Below are 23,612 nucleotides of genomic sequence, written 5' to 3' on the forward strand. Positions count from 1 at the left end.
TAACCCAAGAAACTTCTAAAATATAAACCAAGCCCTTACTTACTTAATTATAATTACAATTAGGTCCCTGAACCCCTGTTTAGGGCCTAAACGCTCCCCTGACCTATCATTTTATGTGCCTAACGACCCCGGATTAACCTAAAATTTTACCCCGCCTCTCCTAGCTCAGTTGCGGCCATACCACTCAGAAACCATCCAAAAATAATACTCTATGCTCTATATTTCATGTGTTCCCGTTTCGAGCTCGACGACAAATCTTTGTCTTCTGTGTTTTGATTGTGTGCCTGTTTGTGTGCGCTGTAGACCACGGAGTGAACGAAGGAGAACCCGTTGACGAGCAGTGCTGTGAGCAGGTGAACGAGGACCCGTTCTGCGACCCCGAGCCCGAAGGACAGGACTTCCCCGAAGGCTGCGAAGACGGCAAGTTCAATCCCATCCTTTGATGCATGTTTCTGTCCTAGTTTTTATAAACACAACCCAATGGCCTGTTTTATAAAGTTGCATATGTTTTACTTGCATGAAAACACGGTTGGATAGCCACCCCTTGACTTGTGATGACCATTCCTTGACCACCTAGATTAATGTCTGATTTTGCTTGGACGTTAATCGATATTAGAACGCTCAGGACTTTACTCATAATATGATTTATTTGATAAAGAAAATGTGTGCGTGTGGGAAGGGATAAAAATGTGGATTTCGAAAGATGAGTATGGACGAGATGGACGGCATTTCTGTGTGATTTGCCGATTGGTGTGCTTGTGCCTGTGTGGCAGAGCAAGGAGGGAGATATCCATCTTGTCGTGTCTAAGGACCGAGTTGGTGTGTCATCTCACCTAACTCCACTTTCGTGCAAACCACTCGACCGTTGAATGGGCAACGGCGTAGCATAAATCCCACTAGTTGGTGTGGTAGCCATCAGGAGAGCTGAGAGCAACGGGTGACTAAGGAAAAGGGATAAGCCCTGAGTGACTTATGCCCGGTTATACCTAAGTGAACGGTCAATGACCCCTTGGTGCGTCCCGTGATGGCTAGTCAGGCTTAGCTATGGTGGGTAATGGCTATGTTGGGATCTACACCGACACGACGGTGTTCGAGATGTGGTATCCTACTTGTGGGTAAAGTTGCACACCTCTGCAGAGTTAAGAATCTATTCGAATAGTCCGTGCCCACGGTATTGGGCGAGTTACGGTGTGGTCACATAACTAGTGTTTCTTTGGGATGGGCTGGTGTGAGTTGTTTTGGAATTGTGTCCGGCAGTTGTGCCGTGTGCTACGACGGACGGGGAGTCCGGTAGCAGTTTTAAAACCTGAACTCTGTGTTACTGCAAAAACTGATTTCTAAAAGGTTTTTCGTATAATAAACCCCTGCATAAAATGTCGTTTTCGTCAAATTAAACCGAAACCTTATCCTTGATTTACCGATGCATATTATTCTGTCATAACCCCCTCCGTGGGTGTGGTTGGACTTGCTGAGTACGTTTGTACTCACCCCACTCTTACTTTTTACAGAAGAAGACCCGGACTTCGTACCAGACGACGCCGAGTAGGGTTACCGTTCTACACCCAACCTTGCCTGTGGAACCGGCCCTGTTGAGATGCCTCTGCTGTCGCAGTACTCTGAGCCCGTAGTAGACCCTATGTGGTTCGCGGTCTTCTCTTATGAGGGGACGCTTCAGGTGGTATCAGAGCCGTAGGTTGGCCGTAGGACGTGACCCTAGGAGCGAAACCCGTTTTCAGGACCCTTCGCCTTAGGACTCTTCTATCCTTAATCCTTTTCTCACACAAACACTTACCTTTGGTTCTTGCCCTGTTCCAGATGGCTGACAATGGATGGATCGGCGGAATCTGTTTCGCAGAGCCCGGCCTTCCTAAGTTGTTGATACTCAGCCTGGAACGCATTGGAGTTGTGGATCCGCCAGAGTTTCTTTACCGGGAGTATGACTCCAAGGGCACTCTTCGGTGTGACCTGATGATCTTCATAGCAAGAAGCACCCGCTACCCTGATGTGGACCCTTGGTTCATCTCCACCACTGGATTCCGTTTCCCGGATACCTATCGGAAAGCCGCCCGCAAAGCCCTACGACGTCTGCGTGTGATCTACAGGCATCACCTCCAGCGGACTCCTATGGGATTTTTCCCGCCGACTGAAGGGAGAGGACGCACATGGATTGCCAGGATGAGAGGACTTGAAAGAGAAGAAGAAGACCTAGAAGACACGGTCTCTCACCTATCCATCTATCTCACCGGCCTGGATGAGCTCTATCGCGAGCAAGCAGCACAACTGAAACAGCAGGTCCACAGAGCAGAAAAAGCAACCCAGGAGATGGAGGAACAACGGTCGAGGACTTTCCATGCCGAGTATTCCCTAGCCGCCCTCCAAGTCCAAATGGATGAAAAAGAGGAAGAACTGGAAGAACAGCGAGCAAGAGCCACACACGCCGAGGACTCGCTAGCCGCTCTCCAAGCTCGGATGCGGAGGTACGAGGCTCGCTGGGGAATAGGCGGATGGATAGAAGAAGACGCAGAAGAAGAACCCGAAGAGGAAGAGCCCATGGAAACCCATTGGGATGTTGGAACTCAAACTGAAGAAGAAGAACCTGAAGAGACCCACTGGGATAAAGGAACTCAGACCGAGGATGACATGACGGATCAGTATCTCCCACTGAAGAAACGCCCTCTTAGGATCGAGGGAGAGTCTCCATGATAGGAGTTGTCTCCAAGCTAGAACCTTTGCTCTAATAATAATCATGTACCCATGAAGTTGTACCCCCCATGACGCCATAAATAAAAATCATCTACCCCTTTGTGTACCTCAAATAATTGTGCAAGTTTTTCACCATATCTTTGTCTTCAGATGGCTGAGGAAGGATGGACCCAGGGCGACTGCCAAGCTGCACCTGGCTTCCCCAGCCTCTTGATCAACGCCCTGGAGAGCCTTGGCGTCACGGAACGCCCAAGGTACTACAGCAGAGAGTACGAACATCATGGCACTCTCCGCTGCCGGGTGATCCTAGTCATCGCCAGAAGTGACCGCTACCCCGACATCCTGTCATGGCGAGTGACTGCTACAGGGTTTAGGCACCAGGACACCTATCCCCTAGCCGTCAGGAAAGCACTTCGTTATCTGTGCCGGATTTTCGAAGGACACCTCACCCCCACACCAATGAGGTTCTTCCCACCAGCCATCAGGACACCAGTTTGGGAAGCTCGAATGAGAAGCCTGGAACGGCGCCGCCATGAAGAAGTCCTCCTGTACCAAGTAGCTACCTACCTAGCCTCCTTGGATCAGCTCTTCGACGAGCAAGCCAACTTGCTGAGGGAACAGACCCATCGAGCCGAGCAAGCAGAGCTCGCCCTAAGACTGCAGCAGATCCGAGCAGTCCAAGCCGAGGCAAGAGCCGCAGCAGCGGTCAGCAGTGAAGCAGTTGCTCAGGAGAGCCTCAGGCAAGCCCGAGACTGGCGTATGCAAGAATGGACTAGTAGTGGAACCCCAGTCCCGGCAATAGGAGAAGACCATGTTCTGCTCGGAACGCCCGTCATAGGATGGGGACCACTCGTTGGAAACCCACTAGCCCCACCCGAGAACCCTGGAAGGTCTACGGCCACCGCCGCAAGAGAAGCCGCAACGCAACCCCGGGAAAACGGAGGTCTAGAGGACGGAGAGCCAGGACCACTCCTTTCCCCGGAGGACGTGAGTTCCTTTCCGAGGGAGGAACCCACACAAGCCAATGAGTCTGCCTGAAGCGCGAGCAACCGACAAGGAATGAAGCCGTGTGGTCCGAAGAAGTGCTGTGCCCCTTTTTCTTTTAAAGCTGTGTACCCGGACGTGTAGTATGCGTTCTAGTCGTGTTTCCGTGTTGTACCCTGCCTTGCTTTAGTGAAGGATGCTTGTTTGCCTTGTTGTGTGCTTGTTGTGTGTGCCCTTCGGCAGAAGGTTAATTCCGCCTTTTCAAAAATACGACTTAACCAACTTAAACATCACCTAATCTTAGTCCCAATCCACTCGTTCTGCAGATGGTTTCCCGGAGCATCACAAGGGCCTCCCGAGTCAGGGACCCTGCAGCTGCTGATGCAGGAGTACACCCTGACGGGCAAAACCATCCTCAGGAAGAACAAGAAGTGAGCCAGGGCAGAGGAGAAAATCATGGTGCACAGCTGCCACCACCACCACCACCACCTTTCGTGGACCTGGCACAAGTAATCCATAACCAGACTCTCATACTGGAGACACTGGCCAATGCTCTAGTGAACAGGCAGCCATGAGAGCAGACCTTTAATGACAAGCTGACAGCTTTTCTGAGGGCCAAGCCACCCACTTTTGCCGGATCCAGCAACCCCTTGGATGCAGATGACTGGCTCCGCGTGATCCAGAGGAAGCTCGAGCCATTTGGGTGCCAGGATCGAGATAAAGTTCTTCTAGCTGCACATCAACTCACCGGGACTGCCTTAGCCTGGTGGGAGAATTACTGCGCTGCCGCCAGAGATGCCTCCACCATCACCTGGAATGAATTCGTGAGGGAATTCCGCCGTTATCACATCCCCTCGGCCACCATGAAGCGCAAGGCAGATGAGTTCCGCGCACTTCAGCAGGGGAGTATGTCGGTGGAAGAATATACTCACCAGTTCATGGAGCTGTCTCGATATGCGCCAGATGAAGTGAACGACGACGAGAAGAAGCATGACATGTTCAAGAAGGGACTAAACCCAGAACTCAGGACCCTGCTCACCCCTCAGATCTATCCTGATTTTAACACCTTGATGAACAAGGCAATCCTCACCGAGAAGGCTAAGATTGATGAAAGGAAAGAGAACAAACGCAAGTTTCTGGAGAGTAAGTCTCGCCAGCAGGATCGTTTTCAGAAGACCAGAAGCCTCAGCTACAACGCACCAAGGTCCCAAGCCCCAATGCAGTACAAAACTCAGTCTCAAGTGACAGGACCACGGGCCCCTAACACACAGCCCAGAAGCCAGAACACCATGAGGGCCTCACAGAATAATGCGAGCCAGGTCACCAACAACAACAGCAACGTGAGAGCCTGCTTCAACTGCCGTGAGACGGGTCACTTCATCGCCGACTGCCCTTATGCCAAGAACAAGCCTGCTACTTCGGCTTTCTCCAACACAGTGAACGGACCCAAGCCAGTTCTGACCGGTGCCAACCGAGTGCCCCTCCGTGGCAACAGCAACAACAACAACAACCAGCAGAGGCAATCCCAGCAGTCTTTTGGACGAGCCCAGTGTCAACCACATCGACGCACAGGAAGCTCAAGGAGCCCAGGGCGTAGTACTCGGTGAGTACCTAGTCAGCTCAACTCATAAAACAGTACTGTTTGATTCTGGAGCATCACACTCATTCATATCCTCGAGCTTTGTGGAGAAACATAAAATACCTACGGTACTACTAAAAACACCCCTAATAACCCGGACGCCCGGAGGAGACATCAGGTGTCAACTGGGTTGTCTACGGGTAAGGATCAATTTAAGTGGGGTAGAGTTTCTAGCAGACCTAGTAGTACTTAAGTCAGAAGGGATAGATGTGATCCTTGGAATGGATTGGCTGAGCAAACACAATGGCCTCATAGGTTGTACGGATAAGGTAGTACATCTAACAAACTCAGAGGGAGTCCGAGGGACCTGTCGTACCCGGGAAAGCGGAGCAAACCCGATGGTGTTTAGCATGGAAGCCAAGTCCTTGGAGGAAGTCCCAGTAGTGAATGAGTACCCCGATGTCTTTCCCGAAGAACTTCCCGGTATGCCACCAGATAGGGACATAGAATTTGTCATTGATCTTGTTCCTGGAACCGCCCCCATAGCCAAAAGACCCTATAGGATGGCAGCCTCTGAGTTGGCAGAGTTAAAGAAACAACTAGAGGAGTTACAACGGATTGGCTTCATCAGGCCAAGTTCGTCTCCTTGGGGAGCCCCGGTTCTATTCGTCAAGAAGAAGGACGGAAGTATGAGGCTATGTGTAGATTACCGGGCACTAAACGAGGTCACTATCAAGAATAAGTACCCCCTTCCCAGGATCGATGATCTTTTCGATCAATTAAAAGGAGCCAAGTACTTTTCCAAGATTGACCTAAGGTCCGGATATTTTCAGCTCAAGATTAGGGAAAGCGACATCCCGAAGACAGCCTTTGTCACCCGATACGGACAGTTTGAGTTCACAATAATGTCTTTTGGACTGACAAATGCACCTGCCTATTTCATGAACCTCATGAACAAAGTGTTTATGGACGAGCTAGATAAATTTGTCGTAGTCTTCATTGACGACATACTTATTTACTCGAAGAGCATTCAGGAGCACGAGCAGCACCTGAGGGTAGTTTTAGAAAAACTGAGAGTGCATAGGCTATACGCCAAATTCAGCAAGTGCGAATTTTGGCTGGAGAAAGTAGCCTTCCTTGGTCATATTTTGACCGCAGAAGGAGTGGCAGTAGACCCCGAGAAGGTCGAAGCAGTATCCAACTGGCAGCCGCCGACCAATGTCAGTGAGATCAGAAGCTTTCTTGGATTAGCTGGTTATTATCGGAGATTCATTGAAGGATTTTCTAAAATAGCCCGACCCATGACGGAGCTGCTCAAGAAGGAGAAGAAATTCACCTGGACGGAGTCGTGTGAAAGAAGTTTCCAGGAGTTGAAGCGAAGATTGATGACAGCCCCAGTGCTAACCCTGCCGGATATTCATCGGGATTTTGTCATCTATTGTGATGCGTCCCGACAAGGATTGGGTTGTGTGCTGATGCAAGATGGGAAAGTCGTTGCATATGCTTCCCGTCAGCTCAGGACTCATGAGCAAAATTACCCGACTCATGATTTGGAGCTTGCAGCCGTAGTGCACGCACTTAAGATCTGGAGGCACTATTTGATTGGAAATAAGTGCGAAATCTTTACCGATCATAAAAGTCTGAAGTATATCTTCACCCAACCAGACCTAAACCTGAGGCAGAGAAGATGGCTGGAATTAGTCAAAGATTATAATTTGGAAATTCATTATCACCCGGGTAAAGCCAATGTAGTAGCCGATGCCCTAAGTCGGAAATCCTATGGGCCCAAGAATGACCATTTACAAGAGGAAATGACACGATTAAACATGCACATTGTCCCTCGAGGCTCCAGCCAAGTGCTGAACGTTCAATCCACACTAGAAGAAAGAATCAGGAAAGCCCAGAGATCGGACAAGGGACTGATGGAAATTCGGAGGCAAACCGGAGAAAATAAGGCCCCAGACTTTCGAGTTGATAATAAGGGAACGTTGTGGTATAAAGACAGAATTTGTGTGCCCCAGAAAGGAGATTTCAGGCAGATAATCATGGATGAAGCCCACAACTCAGCCTACTCAATTCACCCAGGATCCACCAAAATGTACATGGACATAAAACAGAAGTATTGGTGGAATGGGATGAAGGACGATATTGCACGATTTGTCGCCTGTTGTGATACTTGCCAGAGAATCAAAGCTGAACACCAGAAGCCGGCAGGATTACTGCAACCCCTACCCATCCCTGTGTGGAAATGGGATGAAGTAGGAATGGACTTTGTGGTGGGCTTGCCCAGAACCCAGAAAGGACATGACTCCATATGGGTAATAGTGGATCGTCTTACTAAATCAGCTCACTTCATACCCGTACGGACCAACTATGACGGAGAGAAGCTAGCTAAGCTCTATATAGAGAACATAGTGAAATTGCATGGTGTGCCCAGCCGAATCGTTTCAGATAGAGGGACCCAGTTCACCTCAAGATTTTGGAAGAGTTTGCATAAAGCCATGGGCACCAAGCTAGACTTTAGTTCCGCGTATCATCCGCAGACGGATGGTCAGACGGAAAGGGTGAATCAGATTATGGAAGATATGCTGAGAGCGTGTGTCCTCACTTATGGCAAAGATTGGGAACAAAGCTTACCCTATGCCGAGTTCTCATACAACAACGGGTACCAAGCAAGCTTGGGCATGTCACCGTTTGAAGCTCTCTACGGAAGGAAATGCAGAACCCCTCTGATGTGGTCAGAAGTTGGAGAACGTGCCCTAGTCGGCCCCGCACTCATAAAGGAAGCAGAGGAAAGAGTCGCCGAGATTCGAGAAAAGCTAAAAGCAGCCCAATCCCGACAAAAGAGCTATGCGGACAAGAAGAGACGGGAAATAAGTTTCAACCCAGGAGATTTCGCGTATCTCAAGGTGTCACCCATTCGAGGAACCCGAAGATTTCAGGTACAAGGAAAATTGGCCCCTCGGTATATTGGACCATACCGAGTTTTGAAGAAAGTTGGAGCGGTAGCATACCGGTTGGAGCTACCGGAAGAAATGTCGGATATCCACCCCGTCTTCCATGTCTCGCAATTAAGAAAGTGTTTGAGGCTACCCGAGGCAGAGCATGTGCCGGTTGAAACGATAGATCTGCAGCCAGACCTGCGATATCAGGAAATACCGGTGAAGATCCTAGACACCGTCACCAGGAGGACCAGAAACTCCGAAGTACGAATTTGCAGAGTTCAGTGGAGCAGGCACGGAGTAAAAGAGGCTATGTGGGAACGCGAAGATGCTCTGAAGAAGGAATTTCCCCACCTATTTAAGGATCAGTCGAATCTCGAGGACGAGATTCATTTTAAGCGGGGTAGGTTTGTAACATCCCAAAAATCTAACAAAACTAAATCACGCGCTAATCCTTGTTTTGTCGTTGAGCTCGATCCCTTCTTGTTTCTTTTTCCGCCTGACTTCCCGATACCCCGAGGAACCGAGCCGGCACCCAAATCTTCCGCTGTCCTATCCCTGTTTGGCCCTCGGCCTGCGCGTCGCACGCGGCCGACACACGCGTGGCCGACCGCGGCCGCGATCAGCGCCGACGCGCTCGCCCCCCCTCTCTTTTTCCCTTCTCTTTCCCCTCCTTTTTCTTTTTCTTTTCTTTTCCCATTTTTGTTTTCTTTTCTTTTTCTTCTCTCTTCTTCCCTCCTCTCTCTCTCCCCTTCCTTTCTTCTCTGCCGCGCGCGCCTGGCCCGCGCCCTCCCCCTCGCCCCCTGCTCGCCCGACCGTGCCCCAGCTGAGCACGCCTTTCCCCCCCGGGCACGCCGCCCCTGGACCCCGCTCCGGCCACGCAGCGCACGCGCCGCCCTGCAGCGGCTCGGCGCGCACCGGCCACGCACCCACGCGCGCCCGCCTGACCCGACCCGCGCCCCGGCCGCCCGCTGCTCGCCACGAACACCGCCCCCGGGCCGTGCCCACGCGAGCGCCTGTGCGCGTGCACGCCCCCGGGACCCCGCTCTCGCGCGCGCCGCTGCGCTCAGCCCGACCCTGCCTGCACGCCGCTCCAGCGCCGCCCACGCCCTGCTCCGCACGCCACGGCCGCCTGGCCGCTCCTACGCGCGCAGCGCCCCACTGTCCAGCCCCGCTCGCCCTGCCCACGACGCGTCCCGTCGACGGCCGAAGCTCCGACCCGCACGCACACGCCGTCGCCCCGGCGCACAGCGCCGGCGACCACGGCACAGTGCCGCCTGCGGCGGTCGCCGCCTCGCGTCACTTCGCCGTCCACTGGTGCCATTGACGAAGCACAGCGCCGCCCCTCGAACCGTCACTTCACCAGCACGCATCCCGCCTCAACCCCCGTTGACACCCGCACAGAGCTTCGCCGTCCCCACCCCATTGACGCCGCTCAGAGCCGCCTCGCCGGCCGTCGCCCCGCTCTTACCCCTCCACCGCCTTGGCCGCCTATAAAAGGGGCCGCGGAGCATCCCCAAGTATCGCAACCACCACCCAGAGCCACCGCCGCCGCCCTAGCTTCTCCTTTGCTCCCCTAGCACCGCCGCCGCCTGCCTTGTAGCACCGCCGCCGCTGGCCGCCGTGGCCGGACCGCCACACGCCATCTCCGGCCGAGGTGAGGCCAGGGATCAACCCCGCAGGGCCCTCACCTCTTTTCCCCTCTACCCCGGGCCGCCGTCGAGGCCCAGGGCGGCCGAATCGGCCGCCGCCGTGCGCCGCCCACCCCTCCCCTGTTTCCAGTGGCGAGAGGAAGGGGAAAGGCAGTTTTGCCTTGAGCCCCCTCCCCTTTCCTCTAATCAGCAAAGAAACCCCAACCTTTTAAGCCCTTTTTTTTCAATTAAACCCTTACCCTTTGTTATATTTCCAAAACCAACCCCCCACCTTATAAACTTAATTACAAATAAAACCCTGACTCTTTTTAATTAACCCAAGAAACTTCTAAAATATAAACCAAGCCCTTACTTACTTAATTATAATTACAATTAGGTCCCTGAACCCCTGTTTAGGGCCTAAACGCTCCCCTGACCTATCATTTTATGTGCCTAACGACCCCGGATTAACCTAAAATTTTACCCCGCCTCTCCTAGCTCAGTTGCGGCCATACCACTCAGAAACCATCCAAAAATAATACTCTATGCTCTATATTTCATGTGTTCCCGTTTCGAGCTCGACGACAAATCTTTGTCTTCTGTGTTTTGATTGTGTGCCTGTTTGTGTGCGCTGTAGACCACGGAGTGAACGAAGGAGAACCCGTTGACGAGTAGTGCTGTGAGCAGGTGAACGAGGACCCGTTCTGCGACCCCGAGCCCGAAGGACAGGACTTCCCCGAAGGCTGCGAAGACGGCAAGTTCAATCCCATCCTTTGATGCATGTTTCTGTCCTAGTTTTTATAAACACAACCCAATGGCCTGTTTTATAAAGTTGCATATGTTTTACTTGCATGAAAACACGGTTGGATAGCCACCCCTTGACTTGTGATGACCATTCCTTGACCACCTAGATTAATGTCTGATTTTGCTTGGACGTTAATCGATATTAGAACGCTCAGGACTTTACTCATAATATGATTTATTTGATAAAGAAAATGTGTGCGTGTGGGAAGGGATAAAAATGTGGATTTCGAAAGATGAGTATGGACGAGATGGACGGCATTTCTGTGTGATTTGCCGATTGGTGTGCTTGTGCCTGTGTGGCAGAGCAAGGAGGGAGATATCCATCTTGTCGTGTCTAAGGACCGAGTTGGTGTGTCATCTCACCTAACTCCACTTTCGTGCAAACCACTCGACCGTTGAATGGGCAACGGCGTAGCATAAATCCCACTAGTTGGTGTGGTAGCCATCAGGAGAGCTGAGAGCAACGGGTGACTAAGGAAAAGGGATAAGCCCTGAGTGACTTATGCCCGGTTATACCTAAGTGAACGGTCAATGACCCCTTGGTGCGTCCCGTGATGGCTAGTCAGGCTTAGCTATGGTGGGTAATGGCTATGTTGGGATCTACACCGACACGACGGTGTTCGAGATGTGGTATCCTACTTGTGGGTAAAGTTGCACACCTCTGCAGAGTTAAGAATCTATTCGAATAGTCCGTGCCCACGGTATTGGGCGAGTTACGGTGTGGTCACATAACTAGTGTTTCTTTGGGATGGGCTGGTGTGAGTTGTTTTGGAATTGTGTCCGGCAGTTGTGCCGTGTGCTACGACGGACGGGGAGTCCGGTAGCAGTTTTAAAACCTGAACTCTGTGTTACTGCAAAAACTGATTTCTAAAAGGTTTTTCGTATAATAAACCCCTGCATAAAATGTCGTTTTCGTCAAATTAAACCGAAACCTTATCCTTGATTTACCGATGCATATTATTCTGTCATAACCCCCTCCGTGGGTGTGGTTGGACTTGCTGAGTACGTTTGTACTCACCCCACTCTTACTTTTTACAGAAGAAGACCCGGACTTCGTACCAGACGACGCCGAGTAGGGTTACCGTTCTACACCCAACCTTGCCTGTGGAACCGGCCCTGTTGAGATGCCTCTGCTGTCGCAGTACTCTGAGCCCGTAGTAGACCCTATGTGGTTCGCGGTCTGGTGTTATGTCGTAGCCTGGTTAATTATTATTATCATCTGTATCGAGTGTCCTCCAAGGTTTGTACGGTTTTGAACCATCTGATGTAATAAATGTGGCATCAGCCTCCTGGGACTGGTGCTTTGTATCACATTTAAGTCTTCTCTTATGAGGGGACGCTTCACCCACTGAAGATGCAGCAGTCATCTCACTGACATTTGGAGCATAGTCCACATCGTCCGAGTCATCACTGTCTCTTTCCCTCTTAGAAGTCATTGCCTTCTTAATTTTTGAAGCAGTGGCCTTGATGATCTTCCGGGGTGGCCTGAGATCAAGATTTAATCATAAGAACAATTACTAAATTCATAGAATCAATCCTTAATGATATAACTCAATTCAGTACTGATCTGAAAAATCTGATACTAGCGGACCGTCCGCACTTCTGAACACGGACCGTCCGCGGTTCATGAACTACCACGGCGGACCGTCCGCGTCCAGCAGGCGGACTGTCCGCGACCCATCTGTTTGCGCAGGAACACAAAATCGCCCTCATCTTTGATTCACCCACATTTTGAGTTTTGATTCAAATCCACCAACCAAAATTAAACTATAGCATCTCCTCATCACTAGGAATAAGATCCCCCAAGTATTTTCAAGAATTCATGGTCCAAGAATAGATCGGAGCATCTAACCCTAACTCTTTCCAATAAAGAAATCCAAGAACAAGAGTTAGGGATTCATCGAAATACCGAGAGGACATGATGTACAATCTTGAGAAGAGTCCGGGGATGCTCTCGGACTGTCCGGGAACCACTCCAAAAAGACTTGACCTTGTTGTCTCCCCCACGTGCTTGAGAGAGAAAGAGAGAGAGCCTTTTGGAGGATATGTGCGGTTTGGTGGGGGAGAGTGAGAAGGACATCCAATATAAGTCAAGTCTGGCCGACCCCACCTTTCTGTCCAGTCGCGGACTGTCCGCGATATCTTGGCGGACCGTCCGCCTTTGAAATTTTTACACTGCAAACCAAATAAAACAGCCTCTGGTAAAATCTGCCCAACATGTGCGGACCGTCCGCGGTCCTTTGGCGGACCGTCCGCAGTGTATTTCTGCGGTTGAGAACTTCTCTGCAGAGCCTCTGGTGAACAAGTCCCATGAATGGCGGACTGTCCGCCCCTTGCCCGCGGACCGTCCGCTCTACCAAAAATCTGACAAGTCTGAATTCTGCCAATTTTCTCAATTCCAACTCCAATTTGGGAGCATTGCTCATATAAAAAGCCAAAAATCTCAAATATTGCATGAAAATCTTCAAAAGACTCAAATGAGCAAGTTTCAACAAGAATTCAAAAATAAATCGAGTAGAATCATGAAAACTCATAAATGGCTCAAAAATACCTCAAAAATTCAGAAAAATGAAACATCTAGTGCATGAAAGAACCATATGCCACATGTGCTAGTTTTCAAGCCACATTTGAGAAGTCAATGATATTTAACTCATTTCTCACCTTGCTAAACCGAGATTCATCCAAAGGCTTGGTAAATATATCGGCTAATTGATCATCCGTTCCAATACCATCAATCTTGATATCACCCTTGTTCACATGATCTCTAAGAAAATGATGGCGGATATCAATATGCTTGGTTCTTGAATGTTGAACCGGATTAGAGGCAATCTTCACGGCACTTTCATTATCACACAACAAGAGAATTTCATCAAATTTCACACCATAATCTAGAAGAGTTTGCTTCATCCATAACAATTGTGCACAACAACTTCTGGCCGAGATATATTCCGCTTCGGCGGTTGAAAGAGCCACGGAATTTTGCTTCTTTGATGACCATGATACAAGAGATCTTCCAAGAAATTGACAACCACCGGAAGTGCTCTTCCTATCAACCTTGCACCCCGCATAATCCGAGTCCGAGAATCCAACCAAATCAAAATGAGCACCCTTGGGATACCATAAACCAATATTAGGAGAATATTTCAAGTATCTCAAGATCCTTTTGATGGCGGTCAAATGACATTCTCTAGGTGCGGCATGAAATCGTGCACACATGCAAACACTAAACATGATGTCGGGCCTAGATGCGGTCAAATAAAGCAAACTACCAATCATAGAACGGTAAAGTTTTTGGTCTACCGGGTTACCTCCCTCATCTAGGTCGAGATGCCCATTGGTGGCCATAGGAGTCTTGATTGGTTTTGCATCTTCCATACCAAATTTCTTCAATATGTCCTTCACATATTTTGATTGACACACAAAGGTGCCTTCCTTGAGTTGCTTGATTTGAAGTCCAAGAAAGAAACTCAATTCACCAATCATGGACATCTCAAATTCCCTAGACATCATTTCACCAAATTCCTCACAAAAACTTGGGATAGTTGAACCAAAGATAATATCATCAACATAAATTTGACAAACAAACAAATCTTTACCAATATCTTTAGTGAACAAAGTAGTATCAACCTTACCAATTTTGAAGCCCTTAGAGATAAGAAAATCCCTCAATCTTTCATACCAAGCTCGTGGAGCTTGCTTAAGACCATAAAAAGCTTTAGAGAGCTTGTATACATGATTTGGCTTCTTGGGATCTTCAAAACTGGGAGATTGCTCAACAAAAACAAGTTCACTAATATTGCCATTCAAGAAAGCATTTTTCACATCCATTTGAAAAAGTTTAATGTTGTGAGAGCAAGCATAAGCTAATAAAATTCTAATAGCTTCTAATCTAGCAACGGGAGCAAAAGTTTCACCGAAATCCAAACCTTCGACTTGAGTGAAGCCTTGAGCTACTAATCTTGCCTTGTTTCTCACAACCATTCCATCTTCATTTTGCTTGTTTCTAAAAACCCATTTAGTGCCAATAACATTATAATTCTTGGGCCTCTCAACTAAATCCCAAACTTGATTCCGGGTGAAATTATTTAATTCTTCATGCATAGCATTCACCCAATCCGGATCTCTCAATGCTTCATCTAAACGGTTAGGTTCAAGAAAAGATACAAAAGAATAATGTTCACAAAATGAAGCAATGCGAGATCGAGTTTGGACACCCTTACTAATATCACCAATGATTTGATCCACCGGATGATCCTTTGCAAGAACATGATGAATTCTTTGAGGAACAATGGGTTCTTGAGTTGATGAAGAAGGTGCACTAGATGATCCAACTTGATCTTGTACTTGAGAATCATCATTACTTGAATCTTGTACAATTTGTTGTGCTTGATCATTTGAGGTAGAAGTTGAAGGATTAACTCTAATAGAGATAGAAGGACCATCTTCATCTTCATCTTCTTCTCTTGGTCTAACATCACCAATTGACATATTTTTCATTGCTTTTCTCAAACCATCACTTCTCACATCATCAAGATTTTCTTGTTCATTATGAGAAGCATTGGTTTCATCAAACTCAACATCATATGCTTCTTCAACAATGCCATGAGTTTTGTTGTAGACCCGATAAGCCTTGCTATTAGATGAATATCCAAGAAGAAAACCCTCATCACATTTGCTTTGAAACTTTGATAACCGAGTTCCCTTCTTGAGAATATAGCATTTGCAACCAAACACTCTAAAATAAGATATATTTGGCTTCCTTCCAATGAGCAACTCATATGGGGTCTTGTTATGAAATCTATGGCAATACAATCTATTTGAGGCATGACAAGCCGTGTTGATTGCTTCGGCCCAAAAACTATCCGAAACATTGTACTCGGAGAGCATTGATCTTGCTATATCAATCAAGGTTCTATTTTTCCTCTCAACAAGACCATTTTATTCCGGAGTGTACTTGGTTGAGAATTCATGCTTGATTCCTTTCACATCACACCATTCCTCAACTCTTGTATTTCTAAACTCACTTCCATTGTCACTCCTCACTTTCTTCACCTTGGGCTCAAATTCATTTTCGGCCCTTGTAAAGAATTTCTTGAAAGTGTCATATGTATCGGCCTTGTCATGAAGAAAGAAAACCCATGTATATCTTGAGTAATCATCTACTACCACAAGACAATAACAATTTCCACGAATACTTCTATATATTGTAGGACCAAATAAATCCATATGCAATAATTCCAATGGTCTCTCGGTTGACATGACACTCTTAGTGGGATGAGCATTTGCAACTTGCTTTCCGGCTTGACATGCACTACAAAGCTTATCTTTATCAAACTTCACATTCTTCAAGCCAACTACTAAATCATGCTTCAAAAGTCGGTTGAGTTGCTTCATGCCAACATGACCAAGCCTTCTATGCCATAACCAACCCAAAGATGATTGAGTGAATAAGCAAGTGGACAAGTTTGCCTCTTTAGTAGCAAAATCCACAAGATATACATCCTCATGTCTAAATCCCGTAAAGATGTGATCTTTTCCATCCAAGCTAGTCACTACAACATCATCTTTAGTGAAACTACACTTATATCCAAAATCACAAAGTTGAGTGACCGCTAAGAGATTAAACTTGAGAGAATCAACCAACAATACATTTGAAAGAGAATGATTGCTTGAGATAGGAATTGTACCAACTCCTTTGACTTTGCCCCGGCTATTGTCACCAAAGATGATGTCACTATAGCCACCCACATTCTCATCTAGAGAGGAAAACATCATATAATCTCCGGTCATGTGTTGAGTGCATCCACTATCAAGCACCCAATGTCTTCCTCCGGACTTGTAATTCACCTACAAAGAGGAAGTAACTCTTTTAGGTACCCAAACTTTCTTGGGTCCTTGAACGTTAGTGACCACATTAGTGACCAAGACTTTTGGCACCCAAATGGCATTCTTTTTAGCACCATTTATAGGTATCCCAATAAATTTTGCACTAACATTACCATTTGAATTTTTCATAAGCATGTAACTTGAATCAAAGGATATGACTTTCTTGTTGGTGCAATTCTTCTCAACATGGTCAACCTTCTTGCATTTTTCACAATATGGCTTGCCACTACTCTTCACAAAGGTAGTTTTGGTTTGCACAAAAGCCTTCGTCCCTTTCTTAGGAATATATCCAAACTCTTGCTTGTTCAAGGTGAACTTTTGGCTTGCCCAACAATGATTAAACTTTGCTCTACTATCATAGCATTTTCTCAAATCATTAGTCAAGCAAGTAACCTCTTTCTTTAACAAATCATTTTCCATAATGAGAGATTTATTGCAAGATGAGTTATCAATTTTAGTGCACAAAGAAATAGTAGAGCTAGAGCCACAAGATTTATCATCAATTAAATCACAACTAACACCAATGCTCAATGTTGCTTTTCTTTCATGACTAAGCAAGGTATTGTGAGCTTCCTCAAGCTTCTCATGAGTTTCTTTGAGATTCTCATGAGAAGTCTTTAGCTCCTCATAGGAATCTTGAAGAGAAGTAAACTTCAACTTCAAGTCCCTCAACTTAGCCTTTTCCTTTGTCATGAATTCATCGGCATCATTAAGCATTTCAACAAGATCATCATCTGAAAGTTCATCAAGTTCACCATCTTGTTGTACCTTTGCACCACCCTTTGCCATAAGACAATGTGGTGTAGAGAAGAGTGATGGAGCCTCCTTGATGGCGATCCCGGCAACTCCCTTAGATGGCTTGTCATCATCATCATCATCATCATCGGAGCTTGCATCGGAATCCCATTCAACAAAATATGCTTGGCCATTCTTTTTCTTCTTGATGAACTTCTTCTTCTTCTTTTCATCATTTTTCTTGTCCTTTTTCTTGTTTGGACAATTTACAATGATATGACCTACTTCACCACAATTGAAGCAAGTCTTGTCCACAAAAGGATTTTTTCTTGATGATTGACCTCTCTTGTCAAAGTTCTTCTTGCTCATCATTCTATTGAATCTCTTGACAAAAAAAAGCCATCTCCTCATCCGATTCTTCTTCTTGGCACCCACTTTCTTCTTCATTTTTGCTATCTTGAGCTTTGAATGCCACACTTTTCTTTTTCACATCAATTTCTCCACCATGAGCTTCATCTTGAGATTTCTTGAACATGTCATGGGTGAGAATTTCTCCCAATATTTGTGTGGGAGTTGCGGTCTTCACATTTGACCTTACAAGTAAGGTCACAATTGTGTCATATCTTTCCGGAAGACATCTAAGAAACTTGTGGTTGAAATCCCCATCCGGTACCTCAAATCCAAGTCCCTTGAGGTCATTCACAATGTCATTTAGCTGGTTGAACATCTCGGCTATACTCTCATCCTTCTTCATGGTGAAATTCACTAAAATTCCCTTTGAGCAAATACAACTTGGCCTCCTTCACAGTTGATGTGCCCTCATGAATTTCCATGAGCTTCTTCCATATGTCATTTGCATTTGTGAGGCTCTTGACTCTATTAAATTCATTCACATCAAGAGCACTAAAGAGCACATTAACCCCTTGATCATTTAGTGTCTCATTTTCCTCATCTAGGGGTGTCAAACTCTTTGGGTCCAAAATGACATATCCATCACTTACTACTCTCCATAGCTTTCTACTCATGGCTTTGAGATGAGCCGACATCCTAGTCTTCCAATAATCATAATTATTCCCATCAAAGAACGGTGGCTTCCCAACATGAATCCCATGATCATTAGTCATTGTTCTACTCCAAGATGGTTAAATCCGCAATTAATGGAGTACTTAGCTCTGATACCACTTGTAGGATCAAGAACACCGACTAGAGGGGGGGTGAATATGCGGTTTAAAATCTAAAACCAATAACACTAGAGAAATTTAATTAGTAACAAAGGAAAGCCCTATGTTATGCTATTACTATCTCTAGATAGGTTTGCAACCTAGGGTGACAAGACACAAATCAAGCTCTAGTAAAGTAAATTGCTCAAAGTAAAGAGAAGAATAAAAGTGAGCAAGAGAAGTAACCAAGCTTGACACAAGAATATATCCCGTGGTGTCGATGACTTGCCGGTCACCCCTAATCCACGTTGAGGTGGATTCCAAGAATCAACCGCTCGTCTATCAAGAACCTCTTGACCTTGAGCCGGCTTGAAACAAGGAACCGCTCCACACCTCGATTCCACTAGAGTTGCTCTTCACCACTTCGGTGAGGTGAGCACAAACCTCTCACAACCGAAATCGGGGCTCCTCTACAATCTCCTTGGAGGTGCTCCACGAAATCCACTTCTCCAAGCCGTCTAGTGAGCGGCAACTCCCAAGAGTAACAAGTTGATGACGCTTGCTTGAAGTTTCCCTAATGCCACAAAGCTCAAACTCTTGATGCAATGCACTAGAAAGCTCTCACACTCTCAAAAGTGCAATCTCTAAGCAAGTGTGTGCGAGAGAGGGATGCCTTAGCTCTAATGTGTCAAGAATGCTATCCAAATGGCCAAGAGAGACACCCAATGGCCGGGCATTGGGTATATATAGACACCCCTTCAAAAACTAGCCGTTACACTCTTTTCTGCGAAGTCGCGGACCGTCCGCGGTTCAAAAACCGGACTGTCCGCCGTTATAAACCAGTGAGTCAGAGTGCATTTAATGCGTGTCAGAACTAGCCGTTAAGCCCTGGCGAACCGTCCGCGCCCCAGGAGCGGACCGTCCGCAGTTAAGAGTTCCAACCCACCAGAGACTAACATCGTCTCTGGAACAATTTTGAGATTAGCCTGCGGACCGTCCGCGCATCAGGAGCGGACCGTCCGCAGTTTAACTTTTGAGCCCAAACCAGAGAAACAACCTCTCTGGTACAAACCTGAGATTAGCCGGCGGACCGTCCGCGCCCCATGGGCGGACTGTCCTCCGTTCAACTTTGAAGCCCACACTGACAGACACCCTTTCTGGTACAAGTTTGAAATACAGTAGCGGACCGTCCGCCCAACTGGGCCGGACTGTCCGCCAGCCCACCAGAGCCTCTGCAAGCTCTCTGGAACGGGCGCGGACTGTCCGCCCCTCAGGCGCGGACTGTCCGCCGTTACTCAGTCAGCTCTCAAACTTAGTCTATTTCAAATCTTTTCAAAACGCCGTTAGCCCTCATGCATGCAACTAGACATTTTGAGCAAAATGGCACTAAAGACCCGTCAAGCATGAGTACACAACCCCTCTTGATAGTACGGCTATCTATCCAACAAATCCGGTCACTTTTCATCCACTAAACGCCTTGTGACCGGTAAAATACAAAGGCCCTATTTTATACCTTTGCCTTGAGCCCTAGCTTTGCTCATCATCTCCAAAACTCCATACGTTCACACCCAAATCTCTTTCATCCATGGATCAACCTATACTCATTATCTCAAATGAAATCGTTAATCCACAAACCGTTGTCATTAATTACCAAAACTCGAAATAGGGGCCTAGATGCTTTCACCGGTGGCCTGGCAGAGGAGGCGGCGTAGGCTGCGGCGGCCGGACAGAGGAGGCGGAGGCTGCGGCAGCCGGCGGCAGCAGGGGGCGGTGACGCAGGCCCGCGGCAGCAGAAGAGCAGCGCCGGTGGCAACGGCTGCAGCAGGGGGTGGTGACGCAGGCCTACGGCAGCAGGGAGCCGCACTGCCAGCCGCCGCTCGTCCATGCCCTGTGGACATGCCGCACGCGGACGCGGCTCGCCGGGACCAGTCGGCCCCGCTGCTGCCCCCGCTCCATGCCCGCTTCCCGCCCGCCGCTCTGCGGCCGCGCTGCGTAGCCGTGCCACCCACGTGCGGCTCGCCGGGACCAGTGGCGACGGCGGCGGTGGAGGAGCAGGGGAGCGATGGAGGTGGCGGAGGAGCAGGAGAGCGAGGGTGGCGGAGGAGGAGTAGGAGAGCGAGGATGGCCGAGCATGAGGCGGAGGTGGGCACGGATGAGGACGTGGCGAGGACGGCCGGGCGCGAGCGGAGGCGGACGCGACGAGGGCGGCCGGGCAAGAGAGCATGGCGGCGGCGGCTCGCAGGAGAGGGAGGGGTGGTGATGACGAAGCAGGAGAGGGGTCCACATGTCATTGAAAGAGAAGAAAGTGTAGGAGCTGACATGTGGGTCCCATATGCCACGTCAGCAAAACCGCCTTGAAATCCGCTTGCTACAGTGATCAAGGTTGTATTTCACCCGGTTTGGATAGTTCGAGGACGCTGGTTACCCGGTTTCGTAGTTAAGGGTTGAAAATCGGACCATCGTGCTAGTTCGAGGGTGTAAAATAGACTTTTCCCTTTTGTTTACTTTCACGTGTTGCAAGTGTGCTAAACAAAGCGTATTTCCTATTTTGACTTTCTGAGTAGTCAACATGTTACTTTCTCTCTTGTTTTTTTGCTTACTTGCCTATAAACTTCTTTTGCTGATCGATGCTATGATTTGGTAGCACAAAACACGCATGTATGTGATATTACATTGGATTCTCCATGCAGCAAGCTCGCATTGCTAATGCAGCCTAAATATTGTCTCAATGCTCCATTGTTTGGCACAAGCACTTGGATTCCATTTACGTGTGACTGAAAAACTGACATCATCTTCAGAATTAGCTTGATTGCTTGAAACACCCATGCATGTTAGACTAAACATATGGCCCCAATTCTAAGATCATGCACGTTCCATTACTTTTGCAAAGCCACTTGAATCTTACGTCTGTGTGGTGACTGGAAATCTCGTGTGCTTTTCAGAGAAAGCTTTGCAAGCTGGTAAACGTGTGGTGCTCAAGCAAGACCATCCACCTGCATATTTGTCCAAAGGAGGTATAATATCAAAAAACTCGACCGGCGGGGGAAAGACCGCCCCCACGGCTTTCAATTAAGAAGAGGCCAGTTGACCCCGGCCGAGAAAACCCCCGAAAGCCGGCTTCCGGGCTTGGACTGGCGGCACCTTGGCCCTGGGCCGGTCCGTAACCTTCATGGGCCGGGTTCCGTCGCCCACTGGGCCGGGTTCCGTCGCCCAAGAGCCGTGTCGCACAGCCAAGCTCAACGGAAGCACAGCGAGGGGGTTTTTTTCCCACAGGCGGGGTAAATCCGCCCCGGTGGGGGTTCGAACCCCCCACCTGTGGAGTGCCGCTGGTTGCTTCGCACCAACTGGGCTAACAACCTTAGGCTATAATATCGTGATTTCTGCTGTTTCAAACAAGCTGCAGTTTTGGATTGTTGCTGATACTGTCTCGCTTCTCTGCAGTTTTTCCACTCATAGAGGTGCTAGCTTATAAATCTATACCTGAACGCTTGAGAGAACTAGCAAATCGATGTAAATCCAACCAAGGTGAACACACAATTTTATTTTCCACTGTTCAAATTAAACTATGTATTCTAACTGCAGTTCTAATTGATTCGAATGAGTCTGGCCCCAGAAACTGTTTACTATTACATCTGCTACTATCTGTGGCAAGCTACACATATGTTGCCATCAGTCGTAAGAGTTTGGTATCTTTATTTGGCAGGCATAAAGCACTTGAGGTTTGAGGAGTCTCACCAGGATACTGCCCATCCAGGAAATGATTTAAAGAGGCCACGAACAACTGGGAATTTCGGTGGTCATAAGAGAAAGAGGCAAATGTGGAGTCGGCAGCGTCAAACTCAAGGTTTGGTCCCCCTTCTTCCCTCCCCTATCAGTTGGTTTCGGTTTTCTGCTTAGTCATATCCTCATTGATTTGGATTCAGGTGATCCGGGCAAGCCATCATCTACTCGTGCTGCTTCCGACGCTGTCCCATCACCGCCGCTGGATGCCATGGCTGGTCTGTCAGAGGAGGTGGCACAGGCGGAGCAGGAGCAGATGCACCTGTATCTCCATGATGACTTCCCAGTGCAGGATCTAGAAGGAGACTGACTCGCTTGGCCAGGACCTGGATCGGCTCCTCACCAGCAGCGATCCTCAGCAGCCGCCGGGCCACATAAATATGCTGATTGTCCTCAACGCAAGGAAGAGATTGAGCGTTCTGTTGGACGTATCGAACCGTTTCCTCCCAGTGCCGCAGTTTATAATACCAGCGAGAAAGTCTCTGCAAGCAATACTTGAGTGCTGCAATAACTCCATCATCCTTGGATTCCTCTCAAGGGTGGTTTACGCGCCATCCATTCTGCAGGCGGTACGTGTCTTCTTTTTTAGGCGTTCGTTGAATTGGGTAGTGAGGTGCGAGGGAATTGACTTTTTTTTTCCCCTTGTTTTGTTTGAAAAGGTTCACACAATGAGGGAAGCCATTGCAGCTGTGGACAACCTGTTACTGTTTGCGGATGAAGCCCTGAATCTGTTCACCTCCATCCATAAGGAGGTTGATGCACTGGAGAAGCAGTGTCTTCAGGCAATTGCTCCTCCGCCTCAAGCCGCACAAGCTCCTGATCAAGCAGCACCAGCTCCTTTTCAAGCCGCGCAAGCTCCTGATCAAGCCGCGCCAGCTCCTGTTCAAGCCGCGCCAGCTCCGCAAGAAGTCGTAGCTTTGCCAGCACCATCCCCATAGTTTCAGTCAGGAGTACAGCTATGTCTGTGAGACCGAGTGTCTTCTGCTTCGTTCAGTTGGTGTCTAGCAGCACTGCAACAGAGCAATATCCTCCCTTTTGCTTTAGCTTGTGTGGACTGTTAGCAGCTGTAGGCTAAATTGAGTTATATAAGTTAGTCTAATCTTTACTGTTCTGTTCACTAGAACCATTAATTATTGCACTGTCCTGATTAGTGTTTGACTACACTTCCGTTTTGGTAGTTAACTAAGCATCGGTTTAATCTTCCCGGCATGAACCCTTTGAATTGTAGTAGTGCTATCTGCTAAGATTAGACTTGTGGTTAGCATGTTGTTTGCTCCCACCTTTCTCGCTTCCATTCGAATCTTAGCCGTACTCCTTTTGCAGATAGAATGTGGTTTGTTCTTCTAGGCACAAATACTCCGCATTGTAGCGCTATCTGCTACGATTAGCAGAGTGATTAGTGGGGTTT

At 48.1% G+C, this 23,612-nt stretch overlaps 1 protein-coding gene across 1 annotated transcript in view; it reads left to right on the forward strand.

The window, feature by feature from the left end:
• Nucleotides 1–23,431, forward strand: part of LOC120640325 — a 38,113-nt gene extending 14,682 nt beyond the window's left edge. Inside the window, exons 7-11 of the mRNA XM_039916168.1 lie at nucleotides 21,367–21,438; nucleotides 21,866–21,949; nucleotides 22,128–22,268; nucleotides 22,348–22,773; nucleotides 22,864–23,431. Of these exons, the coding sequence (XP_039772102.1) occupies nucleotides 21,367–21,438; nucleotides 21,866–21,949; nucleotides 22,128–22,268; nucleotides 22,348–22,514 (464 nt within the window). The 3' untranslated portion in view covers nucleotides 22,515–22,773; nucleotides 22,864–23,431. The remainder of the gene's footprint in view (nucleotides 1–21,366; nucleotides 21,439–21,865; nucleotides 21,950–22,127; nucleotides 22,269–22,347; nucleotides 22,774–22,863) is intronic.
• Nucleotides 23,432–23,612: the final 181 nt, after the last annotated feature.

This window comes from Panicum virgatum, chromosome 7K (assembly GCF_016808335.1).
Source record: "Panicum virgatum strain AP13 chromosome 7K, P.virgatum_v5, whole genome shotgun sequence".
NCBI lineage: Eukaryota > Viridiplantae > Streptophyta > Magnoliopsida > Poales > Poaceae > Panicum > Panicum virgatum.